Source organism: Cervus canadensis, chromosome 31 (genome assembly GCF_019320065.1).
Source record: "Cervus canadensis isolate Bull #8, Minnesota chromosome 31, ASM1932006v1, whole genome shotgun sequence".
Classification (NCBI taxonomy): domain Eukaryota; kingdom Metazoa; phylum Chordata; class Mammalia; order Artiodactyla; family Cervidae; genus Cervus; species Cervus canadensis.
The window spans coordinates 15,179,930-15,207,174 of NC_057416.1; the positions used below are offsets into that span (position 1 = coordinate 15,179,930).

At 44.1% G+C, this 27,245-nt stretch overlaps 1 protein-coding gene across 6 annotated transcripts in view; it reads right to left on the reverse strand.

The window, feature by feature from the left end:
• Positions 1–13,790: 13,790 nt before the first annotated feature.
• FAT1 (FAT atypical cadherin 1) overlaps positions 13,791–27,245 on the reverse strand; it is a 122,079-nt gene continuing 108,624 nt past the window's right edge. For 3 of the 6 annotated variants that reach the window (XM_043454372.1, XM_043454373.1, XM_043454374.1), the window contains 8 exons: positions 27,033–27,190; positions 25,686–26,148; positions 24,564–24,717; positions 24,306–24,416; positions 22,030–22,661; positions 21,224–21,361; positions 16,280–16,315; positions 13,791–15,277 (listed from right to left, as the gene is read on the reverse strand). In XM_043454372.1, the coding sequence (XP_043310307.1) occupies positions 14,649–15,277; positions 16,280–16,315; positions 21,224–21,361; positions 22,030–22,661; positions 24,306–24,416; positions 24,564–24,717; positions 25,686–26,148; positions 27,033–27,190 (2,321 nt within the window). In that variant the 3' untranslated portion in view covers positions 13,791–14,648. Of the gene's footprint in view, positions 15,278–16,279; positions 16,316–20,683; positions 20,737–21,223; positions 21,362–22,029; positions 22,662–24,305; positions 24,417–24,563; positions 24,718–25,685; positions 26,149–27,032; positions 27,191–27,245 lie in introns of all 6 variants that reach the window. The other 3 variants (XR_006266828.1, XM_043454376.1, XM_043454375.1) reach the window with 3 other exon arrangements.

The window sequence follows — 27,245 nt, forward strand, 5'->3', positions numbered from 1 at the left end:
CGGCGAGATCCCCCCGCTCCGTCGCCTTTTATGACCCCGGTTACCCGCCCGCTGCGGCCGGACTCCGCACCTGCCGCCCCGCCCGGGACACCTGGCGCCACCCGGGGCGCCGCTGACTGTGCGGACAGCGCCCCCGTGCGGGCATCCCGGGCCGCCGCCTGCGCCCCAAGGGGACCCTGTGCCTTCTTTTTTAAAAAAAAAAAATATTTTAATTGGAGCCTAATTACTTTACAATATTGTAGTGGTTTTTGCCATACATTGACATGAATCAGCCATGGGTGTACATGTGTTCCCCATCCTGACACCCCTTCCCACCTCCCTCCCCATCCCATCCCTCAGGGTCATCCCAGGACACTGGCCCGGAGCGCCCTGTCTCACGCATCGAACCTGGACTGGCGATCTGTTTCACATACGGTAATATACATGATTCATTGCTATTCTCTCAAATTATCCCACCTTCGCCTTCTCCCACAGGGTCCTTGCGCCTTCTTAAGGAACGTTGCTCTTTGATCCAGGGACCCTTCATGCTCCATGAAACTGTGTCCCCTCTGGGGCATTTCCCCAAATCAGGGCCAGACTGCTTGGGCTTCAACCCTACCTCAGATCCCCGTTCGTTAGATAACCATCATGTGCCCCAGGTTCCTTATCTCTAAAATACAATGTTATAAAAAGTAACTCATCTAACCTCCTAGATGGTAAGAGATGAAAACCGGCTCAAGGAACTTTTGCAGTCAGGTGTTGCTCCATAATCCCTCACCTCTGCCTCATATGCTGCAAAGGCCATCCCTAATGGTGATCATCTTTCCCCAAAGGCTGTTTTGGGGACTTCTTGAACACTGTCCTTAAAACGACAAGTTCTTGCCCTCAACCTCTGTGCATGCCTCTACCTGCTTCCACTATGTAGGAAGAATGGAGAATGCTGTTGGCTTGAATGATGGAAGGTTCCACTGCAAACACTGGCTCACAGCAATCATAAACTCATTGAGCTTTCAAATGTCAGGGATTAAATAGATTTAAAGGAGCCACAAGCCTGCGTCTATAGCTGTTCAATTCAGGCAAGCGTTCTCTACCAGACTTCTCCCAGGAACAGTACAGACCTAAACACCTTTACCTGCCAAATCCCCACGCTCTCCCTGCAGACATCTGCAAGGCACACACTCACCCTACAGCTTTTAAAAACAAGCCTCCATTGACCACTGGAGGTATCCAAGAAATCTGCAACCTCAATATGTAACTACCAGCCACCAGGCTGTGGGAGTGATTCCAAAACAGTGTGAGATGAGGCAAGCCAACAGCAGTCCGGAACTTTTCAATCAATCAGCCAAAGACTGATTAAATTATCCAGGAAATAAACCAATTCACCTATATCCCAGGTTTTACTTTTGTATCTTTTCTGTATCCAGGCCTTAAGGGTACAGTCTTTGAAATCAATTTCCTTTCATTCGTGAATGTACTTATTCAAGAAAAATTGACATACTTGGCTCTATGTTTAAAATACAGTCCTTGGCTTCTTTTTGGGCTAGTAAATAAGGTAAGGGAGCAGGTCCTAGGATGGGTGCATGCCAAGCTGCTTCAGTCATGTCAGACTCTTTGTGACCGTATGGACTGTAACCCCCCAGGCTCCTCTGTCCATGGGATTCTCCAGGCTAGAATACTGGAGTGGGTTGTCATGCCCTCCTCCAGGGGACCCTCCTGACCCAGGGATCAAGCCTGAGTCTCTAATGTCTCCTGCATGGGCAGGCGAGTTCTTTACCATTAGCACCACCTGGGCTTGTAAGCACTCTCTTGCAACACCTCTCCTTTTAAGTACTATATCGCTTCCAGCCCTGGAGAGCCGGAGGGGCATGCTGCCTTGTCCCACCTGCTGTTTTTGTTTGTTTTGACGCAAAGAGGACAGTTTAGAAGACCTCCTTTTGGTCCAGGAGATCCTCCCAGAAGAAGCAACATAGAACCTGCCTGCCTGCCTTTCATTTTTTCCTTGCCCTATCCTTTGTGGTAGAGGAGCCTGGATGCTGTTACCTGTGTGAAAGGAAGGGGTCAGAGGGGCATCCTTTTAGCTTGTGCTAGAACGTGTTGTCAAACATCACACCTTTCAAGATGGTTCTCTGGAGCATCCTTAGCATCCTGCTTTGGGGACTGGTACTTTTATATGGAACATGGGGTCCAAAGGACACAGGTAGGGCTGCCCTCTGTTGCCCTCCTACCTGAGGCCCCTTATTCGGAAGCTGCTAGAAGAAGCCCCTGGCAAGCAACAGAGGCCAGGTCCTAGGATAAGCCTTGTGGATATGCTGGAGTCTTACCAGTGTTCAGCTGACATCCATGAGCACGCTAGGGAGGAGCGCACCGTTGGAAAAAATAAAATATAGTCCTTATTCTCCAAATGGCAGTGAACACTGTGGGTATATATATGAGCTAACAGAGGTGAAATGAGTCCATGAGTGAGAGCATTGAGGAGGGAATTTGAAAACTAATAGATACTTCAAATGAGTTGAGTCATAGGATTTTAATTCTTTTTTTTTTTTTTTTTTAGAGAGAAATTTTAGGTTTACAGCAAAACCGAAGGCAAGGACCGATATTTCCTGTATACTCCCCTGCCATCTACACATTCTCCGCTATGGTCAGCAACCCACACCAAGGTGGTACTTCTATTATCATTTATAAACCTACGTTAACACTCCATTCTTACCCAAAGTTGTAGTCTACATTAGGGTTTTCTCTTGGTGGTGAACAGTCTGTTGGTTTAGACAGTTGTATAATGACATGTGTCCATCATTATAAAATCACGGAGTATTTTCACTCTAAAAATCTTCTGTGTTCTACCTGTTCCTCCCTCCTTCCCTCCAACCTCTGGCAACCACTGATCTTTTTTATTGTCTCCATAGTTTTGCTTTTTCCAGAACATCCTCTAGCTGAAATTATACAGGATGTAGCCCTGCCAGATTGACTTCTTTCACTTGGGAATTTGTTTTTAAGCTTCCCCCAGGTCCTTTTATTGCTTAATAGCACCTTTATTTTTAATGTTGAATACTATTCTATTATTTAGATGTACCACAGTTTAGTTATCCATTCACTTATGGAAGGGCATCTTTGTTGCCTCCAAGATTTTGGCAATTGTGAATAAAACTGCCCAGCTGTCTCACAAGCATTGTACATGCGCTCTTACCAGTAAACTTAAAGCCAGCTGTGACAAACATCGTAAGTAATTATACTCTGTGATAACTCCACTAGACAATTTTTTTTTCATCCTGAACATTGGGGTCAAAAATAGTTTAAAGCAAAACCACAGACTTCCATTAGCATCCTTTAAATTTCTTATCCAGTTCAGCAGTATGATCTGAAAGTTATCAAATGTTTTCCATATGATTTATTGCATATTCTTTGCCATCCAGGAACAACAGCTCAAGGACAATATTATTATCATTTCTCAACAAAAACCACCTTCATTCTTTATACCTTCTCTCACTGACACCACACATTCTACTTGCTTTGCACGCTGAAATGCTTCCCTTATCATTTTAGTAGCTGTAATTACATAATATTGTATAGTATAGCCTTTTGTTAAGGTTAAATGCCTTAACAAAACCAAGAAGTAAGCAATTGAACTGTTACACCTGCATCTACTTATTGGTGAACTTAAGTACATATTCCATAACTTCTAAAAGCTTATGTTTTTTCTCATAGCATAATTTCTCTTTAATGTGGTACAAAACGTGTATTTAATAAACCCAAACATCTTTTGAAATTCTACTAATTAACCCAAGAAAGACTGAAGTCAGGCAAAGTTGACTGTGTTTGTATTTTGAGGACAGAAGAGTTCCCTTCAAGCTTTCTTTTAAGCATAGTTTTGTTCTCTTGGGTCAGGATTTTGAAACAGTATTTTATCAAACTAGCTTTCTTTAACTGCATTTGCAAGGGGGAAAAAAAAAAAAGTTTTGGAATTTCAAAAGAGTTTCATCTTGACCATTTTTTCCCCAGAGTTTAAAGAATACCATTTCATAAATCATTAAAAAAAATTTTTTTCCCTTTAGTCATAATCTCATAGCTAAAATTTTTCTAATGAATTGAACCTGGATTTTCCATTTTACAGAAGACAACATAGATGCCTGTCACACAAAGGGAATATCCGCTCACACACCATCAGACAGGAGGCTCACAGAGCCGCCAAGAGGATGATAGGAAGGAAATCAAACCAATACCTCCCACAAACGACCTTCGGAACCAACTGGCAAAACGCGCGAACAGCAGTTTGTACTCAAAAGAGAAGTTAGCCGGGTGCACACCGGTGGACTTACTCAGCCTTGGAGCTTGTCAGCTCTTCCGGACGCATGTTTCTGTTCCAGCAAGGAAGAGAGGATGCTGGCAGCCGCTGCAGGGCAGGGGAGAAGTGGGGAGGATCCCCGAAACAAGTGGTTTCAGCAGCTGCTAGAAACGTCCCCCTAAGACCTCCTCCCGGGGCCGGTGAGCCAGGAGCAGGGGTTCCTTGCATCCATCCCCGCGCGTTGTCCTGGCCTCGACTGAATTCAGGAAAACCCTGGAGTCAGCTCAGCAGCCCCACCTGAGGCACCAGAAACTGTAATTGAAAGCGTCTGGGCCTGGCTGCTCACCCATCAAAAGCCGATAAAGAAGCAAGGTTGGTGGAAAGGAAAGCTAGGTTTACTTCCGAGGGGGGCATGCCTGCAAAGGCCGGGTCCCACCACTGATGATCACTGGGCAAGAGCTCTTCTAGATGGAGGGAGGGGGCTAATACAGGAACAGCGCCATCAGCTCTGCCAGTCATCTTGAAATTGGTCGTGTGGTGATCTGGTCAAGTGTAGCTGTCTTCAGTTCCAGTATCGATGTGTTCCCATTTCTCTGACTCCGGCTGTCAGAGTTGTGGCGGCTTATGTCATGGCTATAGTCTGGGCATCATGCGGTTAAATTCTTTCACCTGGTGGGGTGCCCACAGAACGGCTCCAAGAAGATGGCTCAGAATATCATCTATAGCCCTTGAGGACGAACGAAATTAAACATATTCTTTGGCTAAAGTTTTCCATGGACAAAAGGCAGGCAGAGGACGTTGTGGAGGTAGGCGGGAGGACCACAGAGTCTTGCTCTGTTTCAATATCATTTAGAATATTCCCTGCTGTACTCAGATACAGAGACAAAGTGGAATGCAAACACACACACACACACACACAGGCACACAGATCCCCACAGCTGATGGTCATGAAGAATTTTCCTACAGCTTAAAGCATCAGACATTTGTAAAGGATTAGGGCAGCTTCGTTCTTCCTCATTGTAACAGAGAAGACAAGCCCCAAGGTCCTTGCTGGCAGAGCTAGGACCTCATCAAAAGCCCTAGTTAGAGATTTCAGTCCCATTTGCTCTAAATAAGAATCAGGTTTCCCCAGGCGGGGCTCCACCAGCTTGTATCAGGCCCTGGGCCTGCATTCCATGAGCGATTTCATACTAAATATTTACCAAGCACTTCTGAAAAATTTCAGTGAGTCTGAACTTTAATAACTCAGGAAGTACAGTTGTGTAAATAAGAGGTTTTACCACACGCAGGGAGATGAAACAGTGCTGTGTGTGTGTGTGTGTGTGTGTGTGCGCGTGTATACTGGGGAAGGATACTCATGAATGGGGCTCACTCCCCACATGAAACACTTGAACAGATCACAATGATTTCACAGTGAGGAGGGCAGAGTTCCTGAAGTAAGCCATTTCCTTCCCACTTCATTGGCTGATTTAATGTTCCAAGCTGGGGGATGAATCAGCCTTGTCCCCAGAGTACACCTTGACAGAGGATAAGAGGTTTCACTACGTGTTCCTGTCTCCTTTTGTGAAGGCATCAGAGCACCCGAAATCCACGAAGGGAGATGTGTGTGTTACTACATCTTTAACTGCAGATTACTTACAGATAATAATCCCCATGCCCCCACGTCAGTCACTGCCAAGGTCCTCCAGATACACAGGGGTCAGAATCGTGCTGCCTGAGTTTCAAGTTAACATACAGAAAACTCATAAGGAGACCCTTCTGATTTTGATTTACTCTCTGTTACTCCAAGCATGTGACTATTATTTCAGCATTGACAAATACTGCAGCTTTTGGGGCTTCCCCGGTGGCTCAGACGGGAAAGAATCTGCCTGCAGTGCAGGAGACTTGGGTTCACTCCCTGGGTTGCGAAGATCCCCTGGAGAAGGGCATGGCAACCCACTCCAGTATCCTGGTCTGGAGAATTCTAGCTTCTTAGGAGTGGGGAGAATTCTAGCTTTTTAAGAGCTTTTTTAGGAGTGGGAAAGAAGAGTGCTAAAGTTTCGTAGTTCAGTTTTTATTAAATGTGTTGCTTCATAGCACACAACCCTGGACCACCCTGGAATATTTCTCGGTCAAAGGTCATGACTACGCATAAGTAAGCTTTGTTCACTTTATGTGCAAAGGGTAGAGATTAAATTAATGTATGTTGATGCAACCCACAAGATGAAAGCAGCTGAGTGAATCAGAGGATGAATGAATGAATCAGACGAGGGGCAGAGTGAGGAAGGGCATGCGAGCCTCTGAAGCACCAGTACTTACTTGGGCTAAGACGAAATGGAGAATGTTATTTTTATTTTGTTCAATGAAGCAGGTGGAAGAATGAGGGGCCACAGGGTAGGAAGCTGTGAACTTGACCCTGAATGTTCTCATCTTATTCCCCATGAAGAGGAGGGTGGGCTCCCAAGGATGAAGGGGGCTTTCCACATGGCATCTTTGTCCTCATGGACAAATGTCTCCATTTCTCTATATACATGGGGAGATGATAAAAGGTACTCCCCCACACCATAGTTGTAAAGCTGATCTTGCTAAACTCAGAGAAGAAAGCCCAGTGCATAGACTCAGCAAGGTTTGATGTTATTATTCTAGTAAAGAACAAACCTAGCCTTGTCATTCAGCATGAGGGGGTCTCCAGAAGTATGGACATAAACAATATATGGAAGAACCATGACCTGAGGATATTTTTTAATTTTGTGAAGCTCCCCCTTAGAAGTAAACACTCAGTGTTTTTATCATTAAAATAAAAACTCAGAATTTATTATTATTAATAACTATCTCAGTCCAATAAGTGCTTTTAGTTGGAGAATAGTTTTGTATTTTGAATATTCAGTTTAATTAAAAGAATTCATGTTTTTAGTAAGGTTTACAAATGAAGTTTTGTTTTATCCATCCTAACTTAAACCATCTGTTTGAAAGTAGGCTTATTTTTGAAAGGGAAAAATACTCATTGGAGGTAAAAGTTTAGATCACAAGAGCATCACTTTAAAATGTCATCTGTAATCCTAATTTGCAATGGGATTCACATTTAAAATCCGTGGCCAAGAAATGGAACCATGCCCCTAAGTCTGTGGCAGGCATGAAGGGCTTGACATATCCTCTGAGGAGATGATTTGTTCCTTTTCCTATCATCTCTCCTCATCCTTAAACTGTTAGATAATATCCATAAACATTAAAATGAATGGAAGCAAGAGTCATGCGACATTTTGAGAACTTCACTTTACCCCTTAGGATAACTGGCTAATGGCTCTGGTTTAGAAATCACTGAGCTCGTACTTCTCATCACTTTCTTACAGACCCTGCGAAAGGTCTCAGGTCTGCTCAAGATGTATTTGGTCCCATGACATTTTCACTCAAATGCTATGCCTTTTCTTTCTTCTTTCTGTCCAGCTTCATCGAAAATGGAGCCTCTTCTGTGGTCACTCATTCCAACAGCACAGTGACGACAGCATTAATGACCCAAGTGTTCACAGAAGCAGAGGTTTTCTCGGGGAAAAGAAATTACTTGTCATTCTTTTCTAGTGCCTCATTCTGTTTTCAGTCAAAGCTGTAAACTGCTGGTAAGAAAATTACATTCTGACAAACAACGCTCTCTTGGCTGGCGCACTAATTGAACCACATGCCTTAGATGGAGAGCAATCAGAAAGTTCATGAAATGAACTGGTTATCATTTAGTTGCTCAGTCGTGTCTGACTCTTAGAGACCGTATGGACTGCAGCCCACCAGGCTTCTCTGTCTATGGGGTTTCCCAGGCAACAATACTAGAGTGGGCTGCCATTTCCACCTCCAGGGGATCTTCCCGACCCGGGGCCTCCTGCCTTGGCAGGCTGATTCTTTGCAGCTGAACCACGGGGGAAACCCTCAAGGAATGAATGCCAGTCTACAAAAGAGAAAGAACAGCTCACACTGGACCTTCAAAAAGTGACTGACCAGATTTGGTAAGCTGGTGAAAGGGGGAGATGGCCGCTAGAGGGGACGCCCCCATCAACTGAAAAGAGGCTGGGGGTGCTGAGCAGGGGGTGGGGATACTTTTCCAGGTCCTATAAACTATAAACCTAGATGTTATATTGATATGGAGTCCCTGAAAACTGAATGGAAATGAAGGCTTATTTTGTGACGATCCTCAGTTCCTGTCTAGACTTTATTTTTCACAGAAATAAATTCACAGAAACAGGAAAAAGAGCAGGATTGTCCAGAATCTCCTAGACCAGGGCTTTCTGGCACCAAGGTCCTGTCCCTCCAGCCCACTGGGTGATTGGGAGGAGCCCAGGGCACCGGAATACACGGCTGAGACCTCTGGTTTAGAGAAGCCTAGTGCCTCACGTTACTGCACCATAAAATCATCATCTTCTACATATGCTGTGATGTGGAAAAGGCAGGGGAAAAAGGCATGCATAGAAATATCATTACAGAAGGAAATGGCAACCCACTCCAGTATTCTTGTCTGGAAAATCCCATGGACAGAGGAGCCTGGTGGGTTACAGTCCATGGGGTCGCAAAGAGTCGGACATGACTGAAGTGACTTATCACGACAAGAGCTTTAGGTCGATTGTAAGGAAATGTAAAAATGCCATCAAAGTTCTGCCGTTTGTGTTGTTTTAGGTCTAAATTTTATTGTAGGCAATATTTTGAAAACAATCCACGTACCTAGAAATCTGTCCTGAAGAGGAACAAAAATGAATCTACAAAGACATTAATATTGGATTAAAAAAGACATTAATGTTGGGACTGCTGTGAGAAGTCATAAACATCATTAAGCATAGTAAAATAGATAGGTTCGAAATCCATATTATGAAACATTATGCTCTATAAAAGCATAAAAACATTATGCTCTTCATATGCTCTATGAAACTCTTTAAAAAGGCATTTTCTAAAAAACATCATTTACATGGTGAAATGGCAAAAAGCAGGGAGCAAAACTGGATACAAAGTACTAAGTCTGTAAATCAAACTTAGGTAGCACACTCAGAAAATAGAATCAGACTATACACACAAAACAATAATGGATTTGTTTCTGGGTCTGTGTGTGTGTAAGTATCTTCAGTTGTGTCTCTTTGCAACCCTGTGGACTATGGCCCACCAGGCTCCTCTGTCCATGGGATTCTCCAGGCAAGAATCCTGGAGTGGGTTGCCATTTCCTTCTCCAGGGGATCTCCACGGGATTTTCCCGACCCAGGGATCGAACCTGTATCTCCTGCATTGCAGACGGATTCTTTATTGACTGAGCTACCGGGGAAGCCCTGATTAATCTCTTGTGATGGTTAAATTTAGATGTTTTTAAACATGAAAAGATTTGAACTAAACTGCTTCACAAGAAATCACGAGAGGCAGCCAAGAGAGACGCCAGGAAGGATGTTGAGAGCCTGGCAGTGTCTGGCAGGCAGCAGCAGTTCAGTGGCTATTTATGCGAGAGGAGCAGGGGTGAACACACCCAGCAACCCTCTGTGAACATGCAGATAGTTACAGGAGAGGAACTCTCTTTCGGCAGCATTTTTTTTTTTAAAGTAAATATTTGGCATGCCGGATCTTTCACTTGGGCACACAGACTCTGGATTCTCTAGTAGCAGCACCTGGACTCGAGAGCGCACGGGCCTCAGTGATTCTGCTTCAGCTGCTCCTCCGCATGTGAGATCTCAGTTCCCTGACCAGGGGTTGAACCCGTGTCCCCTGTCTTGCGTGGTGAATTCCTAACCACTGGACCACCAGGGAAGTCCCTCAGCAATGTTCTTAAAGGAAAGGAACTCAAAGGAGTCAAAGTTTCTCCTAACCCCTGTAGATAACTTGGCTACTAATTTGCGTTTTAATGATCAGTAAATAGCCAGCAGGCAAAATTCTGTAACTGGTCGTTTTGGCAACTCAAAGCACTGACTCCTCGCAGCTTAATTCAGTCTTTTCATTAAAAGGAGTAGACCACAGCTTTTGCACTCGTATTACTCATTTGCAGCGAGTGTCTTGGGTCACCCTTCCATCCTCCTCCTTCACCATGTTTTTAAAATCAACCCCCAATCCTAGGTGAATGCTTAGTTTCTTTGGGAAGGGATGTGCGAACTTAGACAGCCTGTTTCTTGTCACAAACAGAAACAACCCAAAAAGCTTAAGGCAGCTTCTGGAAAGGCGCTGGGTGTCTCTCAGCACCTGGAAAACATCTCTCACACTCTGCAGGAGATTTGTATGATAGCTCCACACAGTTATTGATAAAAATGAATGTGACGAGCACAGTTACCCAATATAAATAGACTCTTCCCATCACACACACATAAATCTAAATTTTAGAGACCCAATTGAAAAAAAAAGTCCAAAATCGAAATTCAAAAGTTTAAATGTTTCTAACTAGCATTTTTTTTTCTAATGGATACTTAGCCTGCCAATCTCTTTTCCTTTTAAACTAAATCATAATTTCCCAGGGCAGCAGACAAAGAATGTGGCAAATAACAAGTGGCCTTCAAATACAAATATATCACCAAAAAATATATATAAAACACCGAATCCAGATGGAAATGGCATTTAGCAGTGCCCAGAAATACTGAAAAAGCACTGGAATTTTCTAAGGCATCTGAATTTTGCAAGGGAACTCTAAATGGGCAACAGGCAAACAGTCAAAACGAAATCTAGTTGGGGAAAGTGACCCTGACTTATACCTACCAAGGGTAATGGAAATAAAGGGTCTTTAAGGAAAAAATGGGCAAGCATATGCTAGTTCTATGCGGTCGCTTAATTTTTCTGTAATAAAAGTGTTCAACACTAATTCATATAGTTGGTGTTATGTTAATCATTTTCATTTGAGACCTTAAATAAGTTGTTTATTCATTTCTAACTAACTCCGGATGATGCCTTTAAAAAAAAATAAAATGCTAATAGTCTTCAGTTTAAAATACGGTCTGTATAACATTTTAGAAGGTCAAAGTATTGTCAAAATAAAAACTGACAGAGTGCCGACGGTGGTCCACAAGAACCCCACCCTGGGGAGTAATAGTATAATTTCCCCCTTGAGCAAAGATGTGATTTGCAAATACAATGGGAATCCCCATGATTAGGTCACTAATCAGTTGATATTTAATTAGTCAAATGGCAGAGTATTTTGGATGGGCCTGACCTAATCAGGTGAGTCCTTATACCAGGGACTGGGCCCCTTGAGGTCAGAGATGGGAAGCATGAGGGAAGTTCTTCTGCTCGCTTTGAAGCATAAGCTACTAAGTTATCAGAGGGTCACAGAGCTAGAACCTGAGACAGAGGCTGCCAAAAAAGTGGGTACGGTCAGTGAGAAAGCAGGAAGCTCACTGTACAGCCAGTAAGACAGTGGGGACCCACATCTCAGTGACCCCAAGGAACTGAATCTGCCCAAAAGATGCAAGCCTGGATGAGGACCCAGACCTCGGGAGGCCACAGCCCAGATGAAAACTTGGGTTTCAGCCTTGCAAGATGTAAGCAGAGATCCTGGTCATGCCATGACCTGCAGAACTGGAGCTAACAAATGGGGGGTATTTTAAGCCACCACATGTGTGGTTAACTTGCAATGGAGCAACAGGAAACTAACACACCAATGTTCTTCTAGACACTGGGAATCCATGGTTAAGGGCATATTCCAGGCTTCCAGCTGAAGATGGCAGAGCACTGTTTCTTCTCTTGAAAAACCAAGACAGGGAAAGGGAGAAAATGTTAAAAAGCAACCCCGTGTTCAAAGCAAGTAAGAGGGAGTGACTGTAAAGCACACTAGAGCGTGTGAAGGTGGGTGGTGAGGGGAGTGACGAATCCTGCCTTCGCAGAGGAGGAATCAGACCTCGCAGCCTGGAGAGGTCGTGCAGCCTGCAATGATTTCTCCCTGGAAACTGGGTGAAGAATGGGATGAGTCCCAGGGGTACGGGCTGCTTCAGCTGTATACACGTTGTCAGACCCCAGCCTCTCAGCTCGGTCCTGAGCAGGACTGTTCCCTGAAATGAGAGCTGGGGGTCTAAGTGCATGATAAAACCGCCAGTCTTCCCATCCAGCCAACTTTAAAATAAGAGCAACAGTATTTCTCAAGCAGAAATGGAAAGGTCCTGTCTCTGGAGAAATGGATTCTTAAAGTAAAAGGCCTCTGGATATCAGCAGAGGTCCTCTCGTAGTTTTGACCACGTCCCAAGAGGCACTTTATAAATCTACGAGACCACACCTGTCTCCCTTATTTTCTTTAACCTTCGAACCTTGGGGCCTTTACACTAGCTCTTCTGCCAGCAATGCTGGTGCCCCAGGTGGCCCCCTTGGCATCACTCCCCCTTATCAATTTCAGCTGTTTATTCAAATGCCAGCTTGCCCCTGAGGTCTTCTACAAAATCCCCTCCCATCCCCAACCCTCCCCATTGCTTTCCTGCCCACATACTAAGTTTTCTCCTTAGTGATCACCACTTCATACTCTGCTTCGTATTTTAGTGATTTACTATCTCCCTTTGCCACCCACCCTCCCTTCGTGTAAAATCTAAGATGACAGAGCAATTTTTGTCCATATAGAACAACACTCAGTAGGTGAGCAAAAAGATTTTTCAAATACATAAAAACTAACAAATTTTTTAAGAGAAAAATTAAGGCAATTAAGAAAAAAAGAAAGTTGCAAGGTAGATAGAAAGAAACATCATATACTACGTACCTCTGTGGTAAATATTTACATCATCAAAGCAATGAAAACATGAATGAATGAAGCCAAAAAAGTAAGCTGTAACAAGTGGGAGGATAACAAGAGAATTAGAGGTTTGATAAGTTACATGATCTTTTTTTTTTTTTACATGATCTTCTGCAATTCCTAAAATTAGTGACTCAAGAAATAATATATACACTTAAAAATTCCAAAGGAAAAATGAGAAAAACAGCTTAAAGAGTTACAAGTGGTTACAGCAAAATGTGAGTTTGCTGCTTTTGGTTGTACATATTTTAGCTCTCTTTGACGTTTAAACTATATGTATTAAATAACATGTCATTTAATAAAAGCGAAAATGCGTCTTTGGATGTTATAGGAACGCCTGATTCTTTGTCATTCTTATCACAGGGCTGGCACGTGGTCGGTATTGAACAAGTAGCTGTGGGACAGAGGGATGGATTCTGACTATAAATACACATGGAAGATGACTTCTGGGTTTCACTTTAAATCCTATAGAAGTAGGATGTGTTCTTTGACAAGAGAAAGGTAAAATGCTTCACAGAAAGCTTTGTCTGTGATATAAATCATAGGTGAAAACTATACATGCATTGAAATTATGGCCAAGTAATAGCAATAAAATAATATATAAGAAAAAAATTTTTTAAATTTTAGTTAGAAAATGTTTATTATATAAGAGTGCTGAGCCTCTACACCTGTAGTTTTGAGTAGTATCACGTGGCCATATACTGCCACCTAGTGGTAACATCTGTAAGTGCAGTCTGGTTTTGGCAACTGGGAGAGACTTCACATTTACCCTTCTTTCTCAATTCATTAACTGAATCCTGAACAGGAGTATAAATACGGAGGAAGAAACAGACAGCAAAGCTAAAGTATTTTATTAATAATTTATTGTCAGTAAGAAAGACTGGTTAATGGTAGTTTTCAGTAAAAACCTTTACAAGACCTTGCATCACAAATATACAGACACTATAAAAATTGTGTCCTGGTGGTTTTGGTTCTAAACGATTCTGCAGAAGGTCCTCATTACACTTTCCAATAATGAAAAATGTTTATAACCCTAAAATACAGCAACCCATTTATTTAAGACATGTTCATGGATCAGGTCTGTCCTCATCCTATGTACAGCTGGAAATGAATGACTATACTGAAATGTATGAATGAAATGTCCTACTTCAGTTGAAAAGGACAGAGAGTGAAACCCTGGTTATATTAAAAAAAAAAAAATCAGGGTGCTAGGTAAATGACACGAACACCACCAAAATCCGGTCAAAAACAAAATGCACGAAGTTATCTTGAAAATCTAGGGGAAAACTATGAAAAATCAAATCTGTACATAAAATTTACAAAAAAAAAACAAAAACAGGAAAATTAAAATAATCAAATCTATATAAATACATGAATCATGCTAAAGAGAGAGAGGGGAGCTGATTTTCGCTTCATTGTTTTAACACGGGACGAATGTAAAAAAAAAAAAAAAAAAAAAAAGTCTGGAAATGGTGCGGCGGACGTCAACGACAGTAGGTCAGGACACTGGCGATGGCGAACAAGGTCAGGAGGCGCGGGCGGGGGGTTCAGTGCAGCCATGCCCGGGGGCGGCTCCCCGAAGGAAGGGGCGCAAGCGCTGCTGCAGAGAACGGTGCAGGACAGGGCATCCGCTGCAGGGATCGCTCTAGGTTCGCTGGGGTTCAGGCACTTGGGGGGGCGGGGGTGGGGGGCGGGCCTGCGGGGTCAGACCTCCGTGTGCTGCTGCGAGTCCAGCGGAGGGACCGTCACCTCCTCGAAGGGGCCGTCGTCTCCGCTCTCGTAGTCACTCATCATGACCTCCGACTCGGCCTCGCAGCACGCGGACACGTCGGAGCAGGACGCCGTGGAGGCGTACACCGACAGCGGCAGGCTTTCCACGGCGGGGGCTTCAAAGGTCCTGGGGTACCCCGCAGGGTAGGGGGCGTAGGGTTCTCTGCGGGCGCTGCCGTCGCCAGCGCCGGCTTTCTGAGGTTCGGACAGGTCCACGGCGTAGAAGCTGGGTAGGTACTGGTTCGGGTGGAACCTCTGCCGGCCTCGGGAGGCGGAGCCCGGGCTCCCCGCGGCCGGCGCGTCCCTGGGCGGGTGTATGGATTCGAACTGGTCGCTGAACTCGGGGGGCAGGGGCGGGAGCTCGTCCGCGCCGGGGAAGTCCTCTGGCGGGGGCGGAAAGTCACTCTCGATGTCGTAGCCTCCGGGGTAATAGTCCGTATCGATGGCGTTGGGATCGGCCGAGTACAGGGGGGTCTGCTCGTCGATTACCTCGTAATTGGGGAATTCCTGGATGTCCGGCAGAGGAACGCTGGGCATCCAGTCCGACGTATCCCAGTGATACCCTTGGTGGAAAAGAAAACCAGATGTCAACGTGTTTTCCTCCCCAGCGTGTGCGCCGCGGAAAAGGGCCCAGCGTATGCAGCACGCACAGGCGCAAAGGCATCTGTCCCCGCGCACCGAGGGCCACCGTCGGGGGAAGCCTCGGTCCCTGCTTGGACCCCCTCCCCTCCCGCGCCGGTTCTGAGACCCTCTATGAGTTAGGCTCTGCTCCTGAAATGAGGACTTACAGTTTTAGGTAAGTATCTAACTTTCAAAGAAACGTTAAGTTTTTAACAGAAGAAGCAGTATGCTAGCGCCTAGAGGACATGCACTTTTCTTCAAACGATTCCAATCATCCTTTCAGCTTCCCTGCAGTCACTGAGAACCCTCTGCCTTCTATGAAGAAGAGTGTTAGTTCAGCCTTAGGACCTTGATAAAGAAATTTTGTCCTTGCAGAAAGGCGGCTCAAGAATGTCACCTGATCTGCACTACTTGCCATTAAAAAAAGATACCAACGAATGTGTCTTTCAGATAATAAAAGTAATGACTAGCATGCAAAATTTTAAAACTAAATTTCCTTTAGAATGTCATAAATTTAATATTACAATTGTACTATTTTCCATGAGTCCTCAGAAAGACAACAAATTATATTAATTTAGTAACATAGCAAAGCATGCCTCAAAATCAAATGAAAGGCAATTAAACATTGACAAATGTAATACAATTTTTGATAAACTACAGTAATTTTGTTTCTTTAAAAAGGACTAAGGGTCATTTTCAACTATTTAAAGGTATAATTATTAAAAAAAAAAAAACCCTTCCAATTTGGGGGTAGCCCCCCCACCCTAGGATTTTTGAAATCCTTTGGCAGCCAGTGAAGGTGAGGCAGGCACGTTCAGAACGCAGGCCACAAACAGGTAGGCAGTCGTTACGGTGCAGACACGTGCAGCAAGTCAGCACTGGGTCAAGGCTCCACTCATTTGTTTTAGTGAAAAATCAATGAATAACTGGCATGCATAAGTCACCTCTTGATTTGCTGAGGTCAGGAGCAGCCAAAGACTCTTTTGGTTGCAGAGTAGAGAGAAAAGAAAACACTTGTAATTAAAAGAGAAAGACGGCTGAAAAGGCAATAAAGATTAAGTCCATAACACAATATAAACTGTTTTATAAAGGCCCAGTCAGCCATGTACTGTGCCTTTTAAGCCATTATCTATGAAAATCCCCAACGGTGAGAAATCTGTGTAGCACAAATAAAATGGGACGTGGGAGCGGAGGGAGAAGATGAGGGATGATGAACTAGGGACGCGGCCGGGAAACTCGGACAGGATTTTACTTTCTTTCTCTTGTTTCTGGCAAGCTACTCCTGAAACACAAAATTTTGTTAGGAGTAATTGAAATAGAGTCTACAAGGCTCTATAATAAAATGTAAACTGGTGAAAAGAATTTAAATGACCCCCTCATGTTACTGAGAAATATTACGAAATCATTTTTTTCCCCTAAGGCTGGGTAATATCAGGTTGCTTAGGTGATAATGCAAAATACATAAGCTATAGCCACATGAAAGACACAAACTTTACAGCACAATATAGCCTTCACATGTCCAAGATTCAGAGAAACCACAGACACACTTAGATACTGATAAATAGCTAAGAGAAAACCTCACCAGACCTTGCCCTATTTGAACATGACTTTATATTCACACTGTCCACCTTTCCTTAGAGACACCATCAGCTGACCTTAACCCTGAGCCCAGCCAAATCTGTCTGGCCTCTCCCTCTCCTGGAGGCCTTGTTTTGCACACAGAACTCCGGCATGGGGCAGAGTCCACGTGAATCCCGTGACTGTGGGGCAGGCGGCTTACCCTGGTAAGCTTCAGGCTCTTCTCTTCAAAATGGAGGTGGAAATCCCTTAGTTATTACGAGGGTTAAATCACATAATGTAGGTCAAGCACTAACCATTGACTATCATTCTAATTCTTATTGTGGAAATCGATGACTAGTAATTTTCTAAACTAGACCCATGCTTTCTGTGCATTCAATGATGCTCTTGAAAACCCAGTGATAAAGTTACTTGGGGAAAAAAAAAAAGTAACTTGGAACAAATAAGATTTGATTGATGGTTCTCTTCTAGGAATTTAAATCAAAAACTGAAAAAATTGTGATTTCTAAAACATGAGTAAGCCAGTATTTAACTAATGTTTATCTCTGGAACTATTCTAAAAAGCCTGCTAAAAATGTGGTAGTTTCTTTCCAAAAAGAGGATTGACAACTTCTGTTTACTAAACAGCCATTCCATTATTCTTAGTTTTCCATTTTAAACTCAATTTATATTTAATATGTCAAAGATATTTTTCAACAAAAGAGATTGCCATGAAAGAACTATTCGAATTCTGTTTCTTTAAACTCAGTCAATATATTACATAAATATTAAGGTTTCATCATGGGAGAACTAAGATTCAGTAGACAAAATATAGATCCCCTTCTGATACGCCAAGTAAAGACATGGTCACTTCCTGGAAACTAAGTGTAAGGCTCACTGGTAACTGAAATGAGTAAGCTGAACCCCTCAAACTTGGCTTGAAACCATCCTTCTCTCACCTACATCTCAGCAAACCTATTTGTTGTCCCAGCAGAAAGGATTCCCTAAGCTTCGTGGGCTCCTGGTGGTCTAGGCCAGTAGTTCTCCAAGTGTGGTTCTTAGACCAGCAACATCAGAATTAACTGGGGGCTGGTTAGAAATGTGCATTCTCTTGGCCCCAGCCAGATTTGCTCCATCAGAAATCTTGGGAGTTAGGCCTAACAATTATGCTTTTCACAAGCCCTACGGTGATCTGATTTCTAGTCCGAAAATACCTGTGTACTTTGCATGTGATAACTCGAATTCCAGTGCACTGATGGAGGGATAATTTGAAATAATTGAAGGCAGGTATTTCTTAAAATTTTGAACAGATAAAGCTTCCTATGAGATGATTTTTTACTCAACCAAATATAAAAATATTGCCTTCTATCATGTTCTACAATTTTCCTTGACCATACCAGGGAAAATACAAAAGGGAAGAGTCAGGTATAGGCAATTATTAAAGCTATGTTTTACTGAGTTTTACTATATTAAAAATTTTTTTTAGATAATTAGAATTACTTTTCACTTCTTCATACTGTTCCATGTAAAGGCAGTTGTCAAGACCCTACCGGTGACTTCTGGCAACTGTGTAAATTCACTGTGAACCACAAGAAAGTAACAAAGACCACAGACATACGTAACATACATATATAACGATATTTTGCAACACCCCTGGGTTATGAACGGACACACCTGCACAGCATGAAAGTATTCAACCTCTTCAGAACCATCAGACAAGGACTCTGTACAACACTACCACGGGAAAAACACAGCACTCCAGGGACAGTCACTGAACACGAACACAGACACAACTGTACCTTCTTCAGTCACCGTGTCAACGACAGCATTGACAAGGTGTATTACAGTCACTATGGAAGCTTGTGAAAGGCACAAGAGCAGTAAGTTAGAAAGGCCTTCAGTGAGTCAGGAAACTGTATTAGATATGATTTCTGCATATTATACAGTTTCTACTGCATAGTTTAACAATGTGAAACTTAAACACAGCTATATAGTTATGTATGATCTTTGCACTTGTTCCTTATATGTTGCAGATTTTTCCAATCAAGTTATATATTTGTTATCATTAATCAAAGGAGTAGAGTAACGAGTAACCACATTATACTGTAATTTAGGAAAAGAACTTTCAGCCATAAATTTGTTTCACAATTACAATTATGAATCAAGTCAGGACAAAACAACCCTGATTTTAACATCCCATGGGCAAAAGCTTTCACATTCAAAGAGTCAAATACTTGGCTAGGCCAATTTTCTGGGTCCATTTAATACACTCATACATTATTTGCAGGAAAAAAATTAAGAGCTGCATAATAAGGTAAAATATGCAATATGAATACAAAAATGGCTTTGTCTCTGTTCTCTGTACTCCCACCCCAATTTTCTTGTCTTTCTGCAGACGAGTTAACAGCTGGTGAGCTAACATACCAGCAGAGAAACGCAGACTGTCTGCCTGGCTGTTTCCTCTGTAAATTCCCTTTTCATTCCGGTATCAAACTGTTTCAAGGTATTTATGCCAAGATAAATAAGTGTGCATGTAACAGGCAGAAGGGTGGCCCTCCAAAAAGGCCACATCCTCGCCCTGGGAACAAGTTACCATCCTTGGCCAAAGGGACTTTGCTAATGTGATGAAGATAAAGAGCCTGAGATGAAGAGACTCCCCTGCATGATCTGTAATTGCAAGGGTCCTTAAGGGGACCAGCTTTCCCAGCTGCGGCTGGAGAGCTAGGACTAGAGCAGAAAGACCAGTGAGGTGCAGTGTTGCTGTCTTTGACAGATGGAGGCCATGAGCCATGGCATGTGGGGAGGTTCTAGAGGCTGGAAAAGGTACAGCACAGGATCTCTCCTCTGGCGTCTCCAGAAAGGAGACAGTCCTGCTATTATGTTAATTTCAGCCTGCTGAGACAAGCGTCACACTTCTGCAGAACAATAACAAATCTATCTTGTCTTAAGCCACTATGTAATCTATTAAAACAGCCTTAGAAAACTAGAAATATGATTTAAATATACTCTTAATACAGACTTTAATTTTGATGGATAATGATTAAAATTATGATAAAGATTAAAATAAAGACACTCCTGGATAATATATTTTTTCTCACATTGTATTATCTGGCAATTAATTTTCATGACTAGTTTGACCATAGCTTATTAAAAGTATCTAAGAGTATTAAGAAGAATGATGTTTCAGTTAAAAAAAAAAAAACCTAGGAAAAGAAAGAAAATACTGGCAAAATTCTGAGATTGATGAAGAGCATTTAAGGACAAAGATATAAAGTATTATGTAAATTGGCAACTCTATAATGTTTTAGAATTAAATCTAATGAAAGAATTCTACTTTGTTGTTGGTTTGATAAGCAGAGCTCTGTCCAAATACTTTACTGCTAAATAATAAACACTGTTGCACCTTCATATCATATATAACATGCTTGAAATGGCTCAGGAATTAATGGAACATACATATGGCCATCCTTAGTTTCGAAATGGTCTCTGCAGTGTATTATGGACTACTTGGCATTTACAAACAATCAAATAATTATTAGTGAGTTATTTCCTTCCAACTGTTTACACATGGCATTTTTATGCAAAAAAATTACAATCAAACTAATTCTGACATTCAAAAATTTCCACTAAAAACTCACTTTACTGGGTTTCTGGATACTGACAGTTTTCTCTACTGGTATGCGCTAATATGGTAAAGCTGCTTATCAACGCCATTCACCCTCCAAGAAACAAAACTGGCAGCCAAGATCCCACTGTCAGACTTTCTTCATTAGAAATATAATCCAACTTACTAGCAATCTCTTAAACTGCGTTCTCAGTCAGTACGCTCTGATCCAAATGGGAGCTGAGGCCGCAAGGGAGTCGGTGGGGAGAGACAAATAGAACCGTGTGACAATCACAGGTGCTGCTCGGGTTGCCCGTGTCAGACCGGCGCATCTCCTCGCAGGGCTGCGGGGGTGCACGCGTGTGTGCACGCGGGTGTGCTCAAGGAAGCGGGGACGAGGTTTTTTGTTTTTTTGTTTTTAAATCCACATAACTTCTATAGCATTCACTGTCATGGAAGAAAGGCCCATGCAGAACTAACTGATCAGACAGAGCTCATCTTTCAATCATATTTTCTTTCTTATGATAACCAATCACTACTGTTCCGATTCCTAAGCATGAAGGACGTTTTCGGCATTGCCCCCAGAGGATGTTCATGCAAGGCTGTCTAACTGTGGCCTGAAGTGAAGTGTGAAGAGCGTCTGAGATGGAGCCAGCGACCATGTCCCTGACCTGTGTCAGCGAGCGGGGCCGCGGACGGTGGGCGCTGCGGAAGCGTGTTTACTCACCATTGTCGTCGCACGGCTCCGACTGGAAGGAGCTGAGGGAGTGCACTTCGGACAGGCTTTCCCGGGCGCTGCACGGGCGAGACGGCTTCTCCTCCAGCGGCTTTTTGGAGAGACAAGGATCAAGATCCACCACCTTAGCTAAAAGGAGACGACAGACAAAACAGTTACATGTCACAAAGGCAGGAGACTCTCTTTTCTTCCCTGCTGTATCCTGACAGGAAGCAAGTGTGACCCGTGGACTGCCTGGGATTTATTCAATAAAAGTACATTGAAAGAAAAAAAAAAGAAACATCTCCAAAACAGAACCAAATACAAAATGCAGCTTGCAGACTCATAGAATAGAAATTCTCAATAAACCTGCCTGTGGTGGAGACTATCAGACAACATGGGGAATTAAAATTTTATTTGAAAATGGTAATATATAGCTTTTTCAAGGCATCCCACAGACGTCAGGCCACTTAAATATTGTTGCTTCTTCTGGCCACATCTGAGAAAAAAAAAATCATATCATGCCAATGCCCTCCCAATTTTTCTGTCATAAAAATCCCCCCACCAATTAGAGTTGAGAATCCAGATCAATTACGAAACGAAATGATCTTTCCAGATGAATGGAACACAACTAGATTCAATTCCTAAATTAAAGCAACATCACGGCCACAATGTGGCTGGTCAGGTCTGGGATGCCAGGAAAAGGTTCCCAATTGTACCAGAGCTCTGTGGAGTCTGGGCACGTTCATCACGAACAGAGACGCCACACTCCTGCGAGGTCAGAGACATTTTATCAAGATGGAGAAAACCATTCTTACTATCATAATCGAAGTCCCAGCTAGGTTTCTGGATGGAGTCGCTGTCAGAAGGAGAGTTTGAAGGCGGCGGGGGAGGCAGGTTTGGGGCCACGCTGCAGACGGCCACAGCTTTCCGGTGCCCGTGCACGGACTCCGGGTTGAAGGTGCTGAACTCGGGGTGCTCGGGGATAGCCGACCCTTCGAAGGAGTTGCGGTCAAGGTTGTTCCGAGAGTCACTTGGAATGCTTGGGGTGTAGGAGATGGGCCGGACAGGCACCTGGGGTGGTATGTCCGAGTAAATGTTCTTATTCAGCTTGGAATCGAAATACGGTCTTTGCAAGAAAGCCGCGCTGGGTCCCAGGTGTTTGTCCTCGGGTTCGGGCTGGGGTTTCTTCTTCCGACTGATCATCTTGCGGCAGAAGACGAACACCAGCACCAGCAGAAAGATGCCCGTGATGAAGACAACGATGCCGATCCCCTCGGCCAGGCCGATGTTCCAGGGGGTCGACACGTACTGGTTGGGAGCCACGTCCTCGCAGTGTTTCCCCTTGTACTCGTGGCTGCAGTTGCAGTGGTAGGAGCCGTGCGTGTTCTCACAGAGGGCCCCATTCCGGCAGGGATTGCCAGCACACTCGTCAACGTCGCTCTGACACCTGCCGAGACAGCCCAGGGTTAGGAGAGGCCTTGGCAGCACCATAGAGACTACAGGCTAATCATCCCTCCTAATAAAACTCACCCAACACTGACCCGGGCTTCCCAGGTGGCGCTAGTGGTGAAGAACCCGCCTGCCAGTGCAGGAGACACGGGTTCCATCCCTGGGTCGGGAAGATCCCCTGGAGGAGGGCATGGCAACCCACTCCAGTATTCTTGCCTGGAGCATCCCATGGATAGAGGAGCCTGGTGGGCTACAGTCCATGGGGTCGCAGAGAGTCGGACACGACTGAAGTGACTTAGCAACACTGACCCAGACACAGGACAGCCAAAACACACTATTGACAATAACTACACAAAAATCCTTTGTGGAGTAATGACTCATTTGAGTTTACACCCTGTACATCTGGGAGATAAACACGTCACATCAATGTTTAGCTGCCATTTTTCTCAGGGTTCAACAGACAACTAAATCAAACTCACTGGCTAAACATCAGTTTGTCTCGATTTCTGATCCAGATATTTAGAAAAGTGCATGCCGATAAATGTATTCCAAGAGGGCTGGATTAAATTTCTCCGATAACTTTCCCATGGGGGAATATGACAGCTCCATACAGCATGTGAAAGGCCAGAAAACTCTCTGTTTTTCATTTTAAAATGTTTCTCCATGTTGAAAACCCTCCTCAGCTCCTCACCCTTACAAAATCGCCCACAGGAAAGCCGCTAAGCCCCCTCCTTCCCTCCCCTTCCCAGTGGGCGTCTCTGGCACCTGTGCGGGTCCCCCCGTCACCTTCCTCCTCTAACAAAATGCATCCTCCTCTAACACCCCTATACTCACCTGGCATTACAATTTTGATTACTGGGACATTTTTGTCAACTATATTGAATACTGACTAGGATTCAAGTAGACTAATGAATGAAGACCACGTGACGGACAGTAAAATTCAGAATTACTACTAGAACAAAACCTTATGTGAATCCATGCAGGCAGGTCACACTTCAAGCCTTCTAACAAAAGTGACAGGTGAAGGCTTTTCTAGATGCATAGCGCTAGGCACTTGTATGGAACAAGCACTAAGTTTTTTAAACTGAACCTGGTGGAAAGTCTAAGGGGAAATGGCACCTGGAACAGAAAACCATTTCATTCAACGTCGACAACAGGCATCTAGTGCCTCATATTCTTCACCAAAAATAATGATCGTCTCTCAGACTATGGAAGGCTCACAAAAGATACCTAAAGAGTTGAGAAATGTTTTAGATGCTACATAAACAATGAAAAAGAAGTCATCTATCTCATAGATAGGTAACAACCCCATGCGCATCTGTTTTTAAAAAAACAACAATCTTACTGTTTCCACAGTTACTTCCTGCAAGTACCCATACGTTCCTTGTTTATAAATAACATTTTTAAAGTATAGAAGCACTCTATATTCAAAGCATATAGTATTTCAAGCATTATATCATGTTCACTTGCTCAATTTTTTTTTTAAAAGAATGAAAAGATGAATTATACAAAGAGTCACTATGAGCTCTGAATTCAAATTCTAAAGCAACACAGTCCAAATTAAGTAAGTGTTGTTGCATCTTGCCAATCGCTGTGACCCTACAAAGAACTGCAAACACAGATCTTGAAGGAAGTTAGTTACCTTTCTCCCCTAAAACCTGAGTCACACTGACAGACCGCACCATCCAAACTATCAAAACATGTTCCGCCGTTTTTACAAGGTTCATCTTTGCAGTAGGGGCTGAGCTGGCACCTGAAGGACAAGGGAAAAATAAGCATAAAAACCCAATGTTTTCTCTGTAACTACAGGAGCAAATGAATGTAGACACTGCACAGACACACGATGACGCTGAAAGAGCTACTGCTCTAATGAACGATGGAAGTCTGGGAACCTACACACCTCTGACCGGTATAGAGTCCTCGGCACTGGCAGACGAAGTCTCCGTTGTCCACAATGCAGGTGCCGCCGTACAGGCAGGGGTTGGAGGAACACGGGTTGACGCTCACCTCGCAGTAGGTCCCGATGTGCAAGGCGTTGCATTTGCAGTAATAACCTAAACCGGCAAATGGGAACCAAAAGTACTATCACTCAGTAACTCGAAAAAAGAAGTCTCAGGGTACTGGTTTTTATGTTTAAGTGAAAATTTAGCCCTCTAAGACTTGTAAAACATATTCAATTCCCCATTCCCTCTGGGTACAAAGCTGCCTATATCACCAAACCTTCCACTGTTGGTATCACCTGAATACGAAGGACTGAAGAGGGAACTCATGACTCGATCAAGGTCATCCTAACTTAGCAGGGTGCCCAAGGCCTTCTGGAAAACGACACTCCCACCCCCATCTCAAGTGAGCAATACTGGCAGGCCCCCCGCTGCACCAGCGGGTAAAAAGAAGCTTAGGGAGAACTGCTGCTGCTGTGTTGCTTCAGTCGTATCCAACTCTGTACATCCCCCCAGACTGCAGCTCACCAGGCTCCCCCATCCCTGGGATTCTCCAGGCAAGAACAATGGAGTGGGTTGCCATTTCCTTCTCCAGTGCATGAAATTGAAAAGTGAAAGTGAAGTTGCTCAGTCGTGTCTGACTCTTAACGACCCCATGGACTGCCACTCACCAGGCTCCTCCGTCCATGGGATTTTCTAGGCAAGAGTACCGGAGTGGGGTGCCATTGCCTTCTCCGTACGGAGAACTACGTGGAACCAATTCCAACCCCCTGGTTGGCGTCCTTGTGGCTGCAAAGGCATTCAGGGTCAGCTGTGGTTTCCTGTGACTACTGGTGCAGAATGACACGTGTCTGGAAATGTGATGTAGTGTGGCCACCGCTCAGCAGGAGAGAAACTGTCCCCTCCAGCCGCTCCCAGGATGAACCCTAAGCCCAGCTCCACTCGAGCATCACTTACACCAGCAGCGGTATGCGACCAAACTGACTGCACATGAAAAGGAAAAGCAGAAATGCCGGGAGACCTCTGCCCCAGCGCATACACGTGGATGGACTGCTTGGGAGAGGCGCTGCTGTGAGGCTTACCTCCCGTCGGGGAGGGGTGGCAGATGCCCCCGTTCTGGCAGGGGCTGCTTGAGCAGTCCTCCGTCGCCATCAACAAGCACCCGGGAGACACATCCACTGACTCCTCGATGTGCGCGTAGCTCCTGGGTCTGTTGTTTAAGGGCAGCTCCTGCCCATTCAGGTAAATGGAGTCCATGCAGCCCCGGAAACCATTGCCCACCTGGGGGCTCCGTCCGTGCCTCGAGCCCTGCTGGCGGACGTGGCCCCCAAAAAACATGTGGCTGTCGAGGTTGAGGGTTTTCAGTGTCCCCGGGGCTGTGCCCGAGGCAGTGTGGACCTGATCCAGAACCAGCCGGGCGTAGTTCCCGTTCACCTCGAGGGACACCGCGTGCCACAGCCCGTCGTTGACCTGGATGCTCTGCACCGAGACGATGCCGGGGCCGCTGCCACAGTCAAACTTGTACTGGAGCCTCCCGTTGTGGATCTGCGACAGAGACAATCACTGTGCACATTACTCTCGCGGAATCATCGCGCCCGGCCTCGGATCACGCGTCTAAAGGAGGGGGTGGGTCTGCTGCCTGAAGGCAGAAAGTTAGTGCAAGTAGGGATGAAAGGGAAAGTCACTCAGTCGTGTCCGACTCTTTGCGACTGTATGGATTGCAGCCCGCCAGGCTCCTCTGTCCATGGAATTCTCCAGGCAAGAATGTTAGAGAAGGCAGCCATTCCCTTCTCCAGGGGAATCTTCCTGACCCAGGGATCAAACCCAGTCTCCCGCATTGCTGGCAGATTCTTTACCATCTGAGCCACCAAGGAAGCGCAAGGCCTCGCACTTAAGTACTATAGAATACGTGCTCCTTGGTTTACTGTATGAATAATAAAAATAGGCCTCTCAGGGATATCAAAGTTCCAACTACATAACTAAAAGGCATTGTGTAAGTAACTGACAACTGCTAACTGAACAGAAAAGCATCAGATTTTGTTTAAAGTCAAAAACAAATCACTCTTGATAAAAAAGAAAAAAAGAAAAAAAAACGTAAGCTGATCATCACTTCAAGTGTATGTAGGACCTTTCTGTAAACTCTCCATAATATCAATAAGATTCATATCAGAGTTTGAATGTAATGGTCACAGGAACCTGAAAATGTTTGTAAAAAACAGAAGTAAATGTCTATGTTACTGTAGAGCAAAAAGAGCTTTTCACCCCACAGAACTTATGTGTTGGGATCAATGAATCGTTTAAAGGAAGAACTCAATCATTTCATGTTGCTTATCTTGTTCTTTTAAAAAATGGGCCATCTGAACATACAATGGAATTCATGTGTCTAAAGTCTCCCACAATCTGAGATACAAATATGCACAAACACCCACCTCCAAGATGCTGTAGTCGGTCCCTCGAGCATACATGACAACCGCGTGGGCAGAGTACGTTCGAAGCCTCATGGTCAGCTTCATCTCTAACTTGTTTTCATTTTCCATTAGACGGTATTTCACAAAGCTGTTTCCAGTAAATGTTATAGATGCAGTCCCTGGGAATCACAAAGAGAAGAAATAAATCAGAACCAAGTTTAAGCATATTTGTAT